This window comes from Ixodes scapularis, unplaced genomic scaffold, assembly GCF_016920785.2.
Source record: "Ixodes scapularis isolate PalLabHiFi unplaced genomic scaffold, ASM1692078v2 PGA_scaffold3__209_contigs__length_174095766, whole genome shotgun sequence".
Classification (NCBI taxonomy): Eukaryota; Metazoa; Arthropoda; class Arachnida; order Ixodida; family Ixodidae; genus Ixodes; species Ixodes scapularis.
Window position 1 is genome coordinate 16933786 of NW_024609868.1, and position 13760 is coordinate 16947545.

At 43.4% G+C, this 13760-nt stretch overlaps 1 protein-coding gene across 1 annotated transcript in view; it reads right to left on the reverse strand.

The window, feature by feature from the left end:
* Positions 1 to 8429: 8429 nt before the first annotated feature.
* LOC115324963 (piwi-like protein 1) overlaps positions 8430 to 13760 on the reverse strand; it is a 48429-nt gene continuing 43098 nt past the window's right edge. Inside the window, exon 18 of the mRNA XM_040222929.3 lies at positions 8430 to 8836. Coding sequence (XP_040078863.2) covers positions 8750 to 8836 — 87 coding nt within the window. The 3' untranslated portion in view covers positions 8430 to 8749. The remainder of the gene's footprint in view (positions 8837 to 13760) is intronic.

A 13760-nucleotide genomic window follows, 5' to 3' on the forward strand; every position in this document is an offset into this window, starting at 1 on the left:
TATTCCCTGTGCTTCTGTATGTGCTCAGTGGCTGGATGTGGACCTCATAGAGCAGAGTTCTTCAGGCTCGACAGCGACTCAAAGTTGACGGCGGAGGGGCTTGCAGCAACGCTTTCGGTTGGTGCACGGGTGCGACGACTACACGGATAAATTTTAAGATTGCTGCTAGCAAGGTGGGCCATAGTCGCGTTATGTTGACACGATTTTGAGTGTAAGTACTCCGTGCAAAGGCGAATCTATCGCGTTTCTAATCCACCTTTGTTTTTGCGCTCGCACGACCGATTGAAAATGCTTCTGTACCAATCACGGAGTGAATGTCTTCGGCCTACATTGCGGAACGCCCAATAAAAAGTCATATTCGTACAGCGAGCAAACTTCCCTTTCGAGTGACCTTCTTTGATTGATGATTTCGCCCGTACTTGAGTGCTTTAATCAAAACGATCGATGAAGTTTGCTTCCCTAGTTGGGACATTTTTTGTGCCACATGCGGCACTAATGCTTGGCACGATGTATTCTACTGGTGGTATTGTGAATTGGTTTACTTCCAAAGCTAACAGTATGACAGGTGGGACCATTCAATTTGCTAAAAATGTGATATGGGAATGTCGTTGCATAACTAGCGTTTTACGTTTAAGATTGATAAGAAACATGCTCATGTGATGACGCACGTCTACAGCATAAGCTTTGCAGATCCAGAATGGATGTGCTACAGGCTCAAGACTTTTAATGGACCAAATTGGTGATTACATGGCAATAAATATTGTGGAAAACTGCCCATTGACTCGGTGAGTTTTGATCGTGACCATTGGCGTGCTGTTGGCAAATTAAAGGGACGTTGCATCTAGATGTGCTTAAATATCTATTTCAAGGTTCAGTGGACCCCTCTGCATCATTACAGGAAGGCACTCTCAAGCCACAACAAACAGCAGTGAATATACAATGCATAATAACGGGCACCAGTGTCCAGGCGTATAGTCCGCAGAAGCCAATTTGAGCCTAAAAATGTTTTTGTTTTGTTTAGATAGTTTGCATTTGGTGTATAATTCGCAGGGCCCGATTTCCGCGCCCAGTGCATAGTCCGCCAAGCTGGTGCGTTGCGTCTTTGTGCTTTTTTTCCTGGGTGGCATTTTCTTCAGAAGTTCTTCGGCGAACGCTATTGAGCCTGAAGAACTGCTCTTGAGGCCCATATCTAGGCACTCGGCACACACGCAAGCACAGAAAATAACACTCGGTGCCAAGTACAAACGAAGCACCTGGGCGGAAAGCCGTGAATGCCAAACGAGCAGCGTCCGGTGACGGCGACTGACTGCGTTGCGCCCCTTCGGTGCCTGCATCGCTGCGGTGGGTGGTCGTAGCTAGTCGTAGCGAGATGATCTTCACTTCAAGCAAGAAATCTTGCCATACCATAGTCAAGATATGTGTGCAAGTGTTCGACGACGTGGGCTCTCTCACGTTGGTGCAGTTGTCATCAAGAAAGGTACATAACAATGTTGAGTGTTTGAGGCTGAAACTATGACGCATACTTATCTAAACCTAAATTTATCGGTCTGTGGCTACAAACATTTTCGTTGACGTTGCTTAGATCATGTAACCATTCAGGCCTCAAATTAAATGGTGTTTCGAACTCTTCGGTTGTGTATGAAAACCTATTTGCTCTAATAAAAGACATTTTGAAAAGGACACATGTCTTCTGCTGATACATATCTTCCAATTTACAATGCAGAAGCAAACAGAAAATCAACTGCATACATCTACCACTTGGCATAAGCACCTTTTGCAATTCCTTCTTGAGCACACTCAAATATCAGCTAAGGTTGCTCTTGTTTTAGAAGCTTTGCCCTGTTCTGTAAAAAGAAAACAGTTAAAAAAGCTTTACCTTCGTTCTCCTCCTCGCATTTAATAGACTTGTTTGTCAGCAGATCACACACAGCAGATATCACCGTGGCACATACAACTCGAATGACCGATGAGACTATTGCTATTACAATAAAGTTTTCCACAAGAGCCGAAATGAGGCTTGTAGGGGTGCACAAGCACATGGAAATGAGATTGGCGCTTCCGGGGCTTGTTTACATTATGCGTAAAAACAGGACGATCGGCGACCAGCTGATCGCAATATAACACCAAGGATACCGATGTTTCGATACATAGAACGCAGGATAAAGACCTCAATCGTCCCTTGTATGCTGTAGTTGTCATACTTTCCATCCAACCGCTTTTTAGCACAATTAACTAGAACAACCGAAAAGTTCGCAACACCTTCTAATGCGAGGCCTGAATGGTTACATCATCTAAGCCACGTCAACAAAAATGTTCGTAGCCGCAGACCGATAAGTTTAGTTTGAGATAAAGTACGCGTCATAGTTTGAACGCGCGAACATTGTTGACATGTACCTTTCTTTGGACCCGCGTACATTCGGTTCAACTTGATGACAGCTGCACCAGCGTGAGAGCTCACGTCGAACACTTGCACATATATCTTGACTATGGCAAGATTTCTTGCCTTCGACTGGCTTGAACACTTTATCTGTAGCATCACGGTAGGTCTTGGTTGAAATGATGATCGTCTCGCACACGGCAACAAACAGAGAACGACACGCTTTGTTCTATTTATACGCTACCGGTCTACGGGCGTCGCAAATCTATCCCCCTCTTGTCCGCCATGTTGGATCTATCGGAGCGCCCCCTATATTCGCTGAAACTCCTCAATATAAAAGTGACCATCCCGACTCCGGCATCGGATTGACGAAGTTTTACTCCCTGCGACCCCGATGGGTTAAATGCAATCCCCAGCAAGAAGCGTGCGTTTGTGTGTACTGCACGAACTACAACCTCTGTGTCGCCTGTCTACAAAACGCTTCTGGCTCACAACTTGACGCAGCGGAATTGAACTCTGCATTCATTTGCAACCCGCCATCGCGCCAGTGCCTTTTAGGCGAATGTGACCATTGTCCCAAAGGCCAGTCTCTCACACTCGAAAAACTCAACATTTCCGAGGATGAAGAGATAGTTTTGGCAGCATGGGAGTCAGGCGAGCTCGTGAAAAAGACTTTAGATCCGGTCACTTTTCTGGAGGAGCTTCGTGTGTCTGTCTCAAGGTGGATCATTCACAACCATATCAGACAGACGCAAGGCAAAGCCATCTATGAAGCAAAGCAGTGCGCGCAGCGTGGTAGCATTGTCTTCCACTTCGACTTCGCTGAAAACTGGACTGTTATCCTTCCTGACGAGATTCAAGCGTACCATTGGAAAAAAAAACAGGTCTCAATATTCACGTGTGTGGTGACTACTAGAAAGTCGACATACAGTTTTGCCGTCATCAGTGACGACTTGCACCATGACTCCGCTCATGCCTGTCTGGCTGTACAAAAAGTGAGAGAGTGGGTCGATGACAACCTTGCTGTGTACTCCCATTTGACTTATGTAAGTGACGGTGCCGCCAGTCACTTCAAGAATCGCTTCCAACTTCATGAATTCCAAAAAAATGTTTTTCCCAAAGCACAATGGCTATTCTCAGCCACTGGGCACGGAAAAAAACGCGTGTGACGGAGTTGGAGGACTCGTCAAACACCAAGCAACGCTTCACAACTTGAGACAGCTCCCAGGAAAGGCCATACAGTCTGCAAAATGCATGGTGAACAGTCTTTCCCAAAAACTAAAAGGAGTGAATTTCACACTATTGGACAAAGACGAGGTTGCTGAATTCCGTCAGCGCAAAAATGAAGAGTGGGTGGGAGTGCGCGCCTTTCCTGGTATTCAGTCGTGGAATGTGTGGCTATGCAAAACATCAGAAGCTTCGACCTGCGACTTGCAAGTGGCACGGACTGTCGGATCCCCTTGGAAGAAACTCTAGGTGCACACCGTCAGAAAATGTTTGCGCCAAAATCTGTTCATTTTGAAACCTATGAAGGCAGGAATCTGTTGTATATTATGTGCAATTTATTATATTTAATGTTCAATTTATTATAACGTGACAAAGATGTGACAAACTATTACTGGCTATACTCGAATGAATAAAAAAATTACTTTTCTCTTGAAGTAAGAAGTCGCAATAACTGCGTCGCACCACAGGGGTACACCGTGCCGAGCTTCGCAGAAGGGGCTCGGTAGAGGTGCTGTATCTATTACACCATCAATATAATGCAACATGTTTTTAATGGATATTAACCCCCAAATAGAGTAGACTGACCGGTCAGAGTTTAAAAAAAAATCGAGAACGAATTTTTTTTTTAAATCGCCCTTAACTTTTTTTTTTTATTTTGGTGCTCGTCTCGTGTTTGCTTGCCAAAATCTCCCCAACCCGCACCTAAATAAATTTGAATTTTAGTGAATGTACTTCCATTTAAGAGTAGCGTATTAAATGAAAATATGACGTTTGTGACTCAATTATTTCCTAAGATACAGGCCTGCAAAGTTGGGGGAAAAACGGTCAAGGAGCCGAAATTGATGTTTTTTATTAATTCTTTTAAACATACTAAACAATAAAACTATTTTTTTTCGCATTGCTAAGTACATACAGATTACACTAAAATATTATGAAACTCACCTAAGAAGTATAACTTTAGTTATTAATCACCAAAGTTGCCCCCTCCGGCTATGCAAGCAAATGCGACTTTCCACCTCTACGTGATGTACAATTTTTTGCGTTCGACAATTTTTTTTCTGGGTGAAAATAATTCTGATTTTGTTCATTTTGGACATCGGGAAACAACATATAAAATTATGAAGCAAATTAAAAAGGTCGACCAGCCACCCCCTGTTCGATCTTATCTGAAATCACCCAGAAACGGCTGCGGCGCAGAGACGGCGAAGGGAAAGGGTTGACGTCGAGTTTCTCCTCTCCGCAATTCCGAAAAAAAAAAAACAAAAAAAAAAAAAAACTGTTTCTGCGTTTGTCCGCTTGCTCTTGTGTGGCGCTAGCAAAGAAGGTTCCTCCGCTCCCGATTCCCCGCCCCTCCTCTCCTACTCTCGGCGGCCACTTTTTTTAGCGACGTGCCAGGCTCTTCCGTACAGAGGCGGCTATGGGCAAGCGCTATCTTAGGCCAGACTCGATCCGAGTACAAAGGTGCTTGTAAATTAAAGTGAACAATTTTTATCATTCCTTTATGCATGATTTGTCGCCTGCATCATGGTACTAAGTGCAAATAATGTTTGGTCAGAAAAACAAACATTGCAATTGCCGCTCAGGTGTGTCAACATAAATATATATATATATTGTAAAACATATTTCGTAAACCATAGTTCATGATATATATAGCGACAAGGTGCCCATTGAATGATTTCACACACTGCAGTTATTTCCTTAGTTCAAGGGCAAACCTGCGATTTAGCTTTTAATACTGCAACGCAAAGCTGTACCAATTATTGGTATTTTAGGGGACCTACCACACTTCGCATCGACATTTTGATACTTTAGGCGACCTACCACACTCCGCATCAACATTTTAATACTTCTAAGTATATCAGCTTGAACTTTAGAACAGTACTTAAACAGGAGGAAAGGACAGGAGATGGCAGCACAGTTTCAAAGTTGAAGCTGTATCTACAAACAAGCTCAACCCTTTACTGTCGCTTAAATATATTGATTCGGGCAAAATATGATTCTGGCAAACAAAGGGATGTTGAATTCTATAAGTAATTTTCTATGTTTATGTACGTTTTTTTGTTTTGTTTAATGTTTGCGTTGAATTTAAATAACGGGTTTTCACATTTTTGGTAGCTGAAAATAAAAGTGAATTCTATGGATGATAGAAAAAAAAACTATATAGTTGTTTCACGGCATAAATAGTGCCTATTGTCAGAACACAAAAAATATATTCCCAATTTAGCAGTTCAAACCGGTTTGAACAGCTATTTTTGCTCCCCGGAACTGAGCCAGAACAGAACCAAAAGCCTCGAACCCGAAGAGATAAAACTTTCGGTTCGACACTCTGGTCAGTAAAAAAAAAAAACAAAAAAACAGGTGAATAACAAATTGTTATTGGCACAACTTTGGTGTCATTTCTTCAATAGCCGCCAGCTTGGTAGTATGTCTTTGCTTTTCGGCTTGACGCCTTGCTTGCCGGGCCTCTTTTGTGATCTGTCGTGTTGCGCAGTCCGCAAAGTATATACGACTGTGGTCAGGCTCTCTCAGCCACTTGATGGTGTTCCACCCAGGGTTCAATCCACAGGACTTCAAAAGATTCGCTCGTGCAAGGCTATCAGCCTATCACGATTGAATGAAAGAACAGCATCCAACGACGCCATTTTGTCGTTCACAAATGCAGACGTTTGAAAGTACAGTCAGCACGGAATGAAACCTGAACGCCAGAACGCGTGGCCATCGACACAGGCTGCTCCACCTGAGGGCTGGAGAACTAATGATAATGCGCCGGGGTGCGAGTCCTACTAAGATGTGCTCGACCCTCGCACGGTGCGTCTTGGACTTCAGCATTTCACCGGTGGTCACTCGGAGTGCTTTTGTGATGCCGCACTGTCGCCCGGTCGACACTGCGGCTTGCACACGGCGCGAGAAGGTCGATGCTAGAAGCAGCAGCAGGCTGCCTGCGCGCGCACCAGCATAGCACGCCCATGGTATCTTCTCCTCCTGGCATGCAGTTTTCATTGTTATACGTATCGTAATTTTATAATTAGCAGTACTAATAGCAAAACAGCACGACATAAAAGACAGAACAAGTTGGGACACATAACAATTGCTGACACCCAACTGAAGGTTGCTACTACAAATATTTAGTAAACAAAATACGAGCACATCCATACGTCCACTCCCAGAGCTCGTTCATTAATTTCTCGTTCTTCAGGCTCGTATGCCTTGCTGTGAATGCCATAATGCAGGTCTGTCTACCAACTCGCGCACTCAGCAAACATTCCCTTGAACAATACGTCATTCTGTGCAGATTCTGGTCCGATCTGTCCAGCGCACCCATTAATTATCGCTTTGCGTATCGGATGCCCAACGATATCTCTTCAGCGCTGTCATTAATTATTGATGCGTACATGGTAAGGGTGAAATGAAAGTTGCAACATTTCAAGCACAGAAGACCTGTAGTGCTTGATGACGTGTCACCAAAACCATGCAAAGGCTCCGGTAAACAATGTGGCACACGCGATTTCTGAGAAATAGTGAAACATCATAGATGCAAAATAAATTTATTGGCACAACCATACTATTTATGAAAAAAAAAAAAAGAAAACGCTGCAACAGACTGACGCGTATGCCTCGGTTTTTATAAGCAATGTGCATGTTTTCGAGCAAGGTTATCAGTCGATTCTTATAAAAAGCAAGGACTTGCTCGCTGCCGCCCTCTTTAGTAACCACCAATATGCCAGGCGTGTCAATTCTGAAGCGTAATAAATTTGTCACCCTGTCTGAGCAGGGCCTATAGCAAAGCGCTGTTTTGCTACGAGTACTGCTAAATATAAAAATATGATACATATAACAACTGATAAAAACTGCGCATGTCAGGAGAAGACACCATGGGCATGCTCTGCTGGCGCGTGCGCAAGCAGCTTGCTGTTGCTTTCAGCATCGACCTTCTCGCGCAGCGCACAAGCCGCAGGTGTCGACCGGGCACTTACAGCGCACCACCGGCGAAACGCGGAAGTCCTAGACGCGCTGCACGAGGGTCGAGCACATCTTGGGAGGATCCGCACCCTCGCACCCCCGTGCATTTTCATTAGTTCTCAGGGGCCCTCCTGGTGGAGCAGCCGGTGTCGATGGCTATGCATTCCGCCCTTCTGGTTTCATTCCGTGCAGACTGTACACACATGGAAAAAAATAAAACGTGCAAAACGTGTCGGGATTGTCTTGGTTAAAAAAGAACTATGGAGTAGTTGCCAGAGATTTTTTAAGATGTAACTCATTCCAGACATGCTGTTAGATCCGGTGAATTTTTTTTGTTGGAAAATTTATTGATAAACAGGAAGCATATCCCACAAGGGGACGTGGTCACCCGGTACTTGCTATCGGAAAAAGTGTTTTTCAGCCCGAAATATGACTTGATGAAAACAGTACGACACTGGAAGATGTGCAGAAATAAACTGCTCAAACTGCAAAAAAAATTGAATTCAATTATTTTTTGTCTTTTAACTTGTGCAGTAATATTTGTGAAAAGGATCTAGCTTTATTGCCCAAATGCAGTGAAATCACACATTTTTAGACAATTATGAAAAATTTCAATGGATTGTGGTGAAACGAACGTCTAACCTCGTGCCTTTCTCCCGTTTTCTGTCCCCCTTGCATTCTTTTCTTTAGGATCACAGATTACAGGCTAACAGTTTCCCCCTCTCCACTACCTTCTTTGCTCCCCTCCGTCAGACATTACAACCAGCAAGGATGAGCCATCTTCCAGGACTGATCGCGACTCCCAGCATGTTTGTATTAATCTGATGTTTCAGCAAATCAAACAAGGAGTGATCCCGACATCTAATTAACTCTGAAAGGGTGGAATTTATTTGCACTTTCATGACCTTACAATGCCAATTATCAGGTAAAAAAACGAAAAGATGTTCAATGCTTAAGAGAAGAAAAGAAAACACAGCATTTTACATTGGTTTTAGCTCAAAACCTTTGTACTGCACTTTCAAGAGCATGACATGAATAAAACGTAAGCATAAACAAAAAAAGTGCCAGCTTTGGCAAAAGAACAATGTTCTTCATATAGAAAAACAGGAGACCAGACATAAAAAAAAAGGAAACTTTAAGCAACACTGGATGCGTAAAAACAAGAGGCAGTGAACAAGCAAACAATTATAAATAAAAGAGCCGATCAGAAAGCAAAGGACTGGGCTCTTTATGTATGCTGTCGCCCACCAGGTTGGCCAGCTTGTGGGCATACTGGAACAAAACATACCATTTTAGCAGACTTCGTTGCATGAAGCATGTTCACGACAGAAATTCAAATAAATGCTCGGTTAAATTACTGAGCACTAATCAGTTGCCTTTTTTTTTTTTTTTATTAAATGCACCGACTTTCCTGCTACACTAATTCTCAGTAATTCAAAGCAGGTGTGCCGTCCCGACAATCACACATACAATGTGAAAAAATGCACGATAATTTGAAGTTTGGCATCTAAACCTAGTTAATTTGAAAGATTCTTTTTATGTGCTCAAGAAGTCCGGCAACTCTGGGAGCATGAAAAAGCCTAAAGGCCCGTTCACACTCTTGCAACCGAGTACGACCGAGAGAGACCAGACCAGTTTTTAAGCCTCTTGCAATCTCTTAGGACCAGCTCCGCTGCCTCGCATCTGGTCCTAAGAAGTCGCTCTCAGTCGTACTCAGTCGCAAGAGTGTGAACGGGCCTTAAAGCTTGATCAGCGTAAAAGATAATGCTGATAAAGCTTAAATCATACCCATGCACACTTCATCGCTTTTATCTCCTATTAAAATCGGCAAAAAGAGGGAGGGAACGAGCATGGCGCACGACCAACCGCAAGGGGGCAAGCCAATTAAGCGGCAATCCCAAGTCAAGCCAGCATGGCTGCAGGCACGCGCATCATAACACCGTTCACATGGAAATTTCTAAAGCGATCGCTGCCGTGCGATACGTACAGTCAACAAAGCTTGGTTTGAGGTATTACCCAGCCCTAAGAGATATTTTGTTCACAGACTATATTAACGACCAGAAACCCGCCGTGATCTGTGGTTTGTTCTGGGACAGTGACATTGTGCAAGTAGTTAAGCCTAAAAAACAAGCAGTCCCGTGTTAATCCACAGCATGTGGGTTCAATTGGCTTTTTCTCACAGGCATGCACCTCACAGTCTTCTCTGCAAAAAATGGCTAGACGCGTCTGCGTCGCTGCCAGTGAGTCTTTCAGCATCTCACAACAAGCGCGATGCTAGCACGTGGATGGCCACACCAAGACAGCCGCGTCTGCCACTTTGCGCTGTACTCTTGTCGAGTTTCAGCGCACTTGCTGTTTGGAACTGCTCAGGAATACACTAATGATGCCTTTCTTTTAGGTAGTATTGGACAGAATGGATATGGCTGAACCCTTTTAAATCTGGCGGCGGCTTGCACCATTCAGAGCCGTATATGTAGGGAGTTTGGTCATTAACTGGTAAGAATAGGGCAAAAATTAAGGACATATTGGCCGAAATTGATTCAATGGCGCCGCCGCTTTCGCTGCTTCACCCTGGTTTCCGCCAGCTCCACCCACCAATGACCACTCTCTCTATACACGGCTCTGGCGCCGCCTAGCCAAAGCTCTTAATTTCAACAACTACAATTAAGATTGGAATTAATTAAGAATTACAAATAACTTTCTACCCTGACGTCACAGCAACAGTGGCCATCTAGTAGGCACTACACAACTCATACTCTATTATAATGCAATTAAATGCAAAGGTGTAAGTGAGCTGGACAAGAATGACGAAAATAATCCCTGGAGAAGGAGAAGAGGGACAAAGGACAAACACAAATCTCCAAACACAGCTAGGTGACTGGTGAGCGACCGAAAAAAATCTGCCTGGTCCGGGTATAGAACCCGGGACCTCTCCATTACAGGTGGAGCGCTCTACCAACTGAGCTAACCAGGGGTTAGACGTCAGTAGAGCAAACGCATACCTGCCAACCTGTGGACTTTCAAATTCGTAAAAGTTCCGCAAAGCGATGTGCAGCTTAATGTCAGCCTGGCCAGCGTGCAAAACGCTTACATCACACGTGCACGTGCTACAGAATCCAAACTTCTCTCGCATTTTGGGCGGCACGAAGCACGGAAATTTCGACGTGTAGGACTTAAGGGGGGATATGGCCTGGGAGGGTCAACTTTTGAACCGTTCCCTTAAATTGATTCAAACTTACAGGGTGAATTGAACCCCATTAGGATTGATGACATCTAAAGTTTCAGTCTTGTAGACCAATTCTACTACACACAGTGCTTAAAAAGCTCCAGAAAAAAGTTACTTAAGGAGGAAATGTATTTAAATATTATAATAATTGCAATCCACAAAACATTTGTTTTAATGTGAAGTAGAATACCCATAGTGCAAGTTAAGGTAAAAATTAATTGTAGAAAATGCAATTCTAAAGGAAAACAATAACACCCAAAAAGTGCAAAAGATTTAAACAAATTTCCGTGTTTTAAAATATTCAGTTTTTGTCTTGAAGAAGTTGGCTTTTTCAGAATATCAGTACCTTAACTTGTTCCTCAGGAAATTTCAGTCCAGGACACCACTGAATGAAATCTTTACACTTTCAAAATGTCAAATGATACATTTCCTCATACCACATTTCCTGCCGAAAAGTGGAACTGAGAAAAATACACTTGAAGTTTAAACTTTAGGTTTCTTTCCTTTCTATGAGCCCGAGGTAGGCGAAATTCACCCGGGACATTGTTAGCACCTTCCTCTTTGAGACTTAGTTGTTCCCCTGGCAATAGCTACCAGTTTGTGTCGTTTGTAGGCAAGCTAACTTTTGTAGCAGGCATTCCTTGACAGATAAACTGGCAAGAACAAAGAGGCAAATCATACTAAGGAGGAGCAGCAAAGCAGGAATATGATCTGAAGTGGAAGATACTGTGAAAGGGTGTCACTGAAGATGACACAATATCACATCACTGGGCACGACCAATCGTAAACCCTCTTTCGGGTCTCAACCAATAAGATTGCTCATATTAAATTTTCAGGATTTCTTCAGTTTGGATGTAAAGGCTGGCATTGATACTTGTAAACTTTGAAAGTCTCTACGGGCTAAATCTAGAGTAAATGGCGCTTCCAATGAGGGTGAGATGTTCTGGCTAGGTTAAACGAGTATGAAGCAGCGCTAAATAAAAAACACAAAACTTGCTCCCTGCTGACTCAAAGGGCTGCTGATATGTCGAAAATAATTTATTGTGAGATAAATCTTGCATGTATAAAAATGAAATTTTCTGAAACAATTCTTTGCAAGTTAATAACCATAAAAATATACTTTTTGAAAAAAACATTATTTCTGAAAATTTGGAATTCCAAGGCCATGTCCCCCCAAGGGGAAACACGGCTCCTTGAAACAAAAAAATGAAAAAAAAAAAATCACATTTTTGAAATTATGTTTTTTAATATCTACAGTTATTTTCGCATCTTTTCTCAAAGTATTATCGCAAAATACGCTCTATTTATCTTGGGGTATTGATTTGAAGTATCTAAACAGAAATGCTTCCTCCGAAAAAAGCAAAAAAAAAGGTACAATTTGACCGCCGGTAGCTCGAGAACAACGCGATAGAAGGGGGGCATCTTGGTCTCATTTGAAAGCTCCGCTCCCGCTCTTTCTTCTCCCACCATTCACGATGCTAGACGGCGATTGGCCGCCGAGAACGAAGCACAAATAAAAAACTAAATTTTGCCACGCGGTTTGCTGTTTCGGATCACGTGTGCAAATGGTGCTTTCTCATTGGCCGTTAGGGTTACGAAGCGTCTGCTCGTTGTTTCCAATCCGCCATCTTGTTTGATTCTCGTGCGCGTCTCTGACCATGCCGATCACAACAACTCCATGGAGAAAGTTTCGCACAGCCCACAAGTTCAGAAAAAAACGAAAAAGGGCCCAAGGAAGCTAATCCACGGCGCAGTTCAACTTCCTGCGAGCCCGAACGTCGACGACGAGGTGCGGGAGCCCGAACACGAAGATGTCGCATCAACGGCGCCGTCGACATCCTGACTTCAAGCGAGCGAGTGCGGCTCGACACGGTGATGCTCAGCGCTTCCGAGATCGACGAGAAAGAAAAAAAGCCGAGGAAAAACTCGAAGAACTTTCGTCGACGTCCGCTACGACGCGGAAAGCTGCCCTAATGGCCGGCGTCTCGGGCGCCGATCAAGAAGCTCTGAGAGTACAGAGAGTTTAATTGTCATAAGCCTCGACGTCGTGAACTCGCTTCTTCAACTCTCAAAGTTGCGGCGATGTCGAACCCATAAAATGCGATCACGAGTATGGACTTGCAGTAGAACTCAAGGTATGTTGCAAGATCTGCGGGGATGTCGCATCCAAGCGGAGTTCGCCGCGGGTAGCAGTAAAAATCTGTCAGTGAACGTTTTTTGCTGTTTTCTCGAAATTAACTTTTTGCGCAGTTTGCTATTTTGCGGAAGCTGTATCTCGGCCTGTAAACAACCAATCTTCCTAATTCTTTCTTTCTTTGGTAGGTGTATAAGTGGGGTATCCAATCAGGGGTCTAATTGCATCAACCTAGGCATCAGTAGTTTTTGTTAGCACCTCCAATATAGATTGTAAAAATTAATTTATAAACTGAAAATTTCGAAATGCCGTAAAAATGATATAAATAATCATGGAGCCTTCATTTATACCTTATTGAATTCTGTAGACCTTCTAGTTTACAGAGATATATTCCTTTTTGAGTTTTGTCTTCATAATTTTTTGGAATCTCGCCCATAAAACGTTCAAATAAAATAGTTAATTTTATCAAAACTAACCAAGCTATCTTAAAACAAGGTACATATTTGTCATCTAAATGGAAAGATGATTATGCTCCATAAATTTCATTTGGATTGGACCATAAATAAAAAAAAAAAAGCTTAAGAAGCAGTGTTTCCCCTTAAGGAACACCTGAAAGTACCTCTTTTGAGGTTTGGAGTTTGGCATTGCGCCGCAAAGCCACAGTGACCAGGAGAATGCTACAGTGACACGTGCAACAAACACAGACGCCATACTTCTCGCCTCGAAACTGGCCGAAGCAACGAGGCCCAACAACGTCCGAGCACGCGAGCACGTCGAACCAACGTGCACCCATGCACCGCCGAAAACACGAACAAAGGCTTTGAGCTCTGGATCGG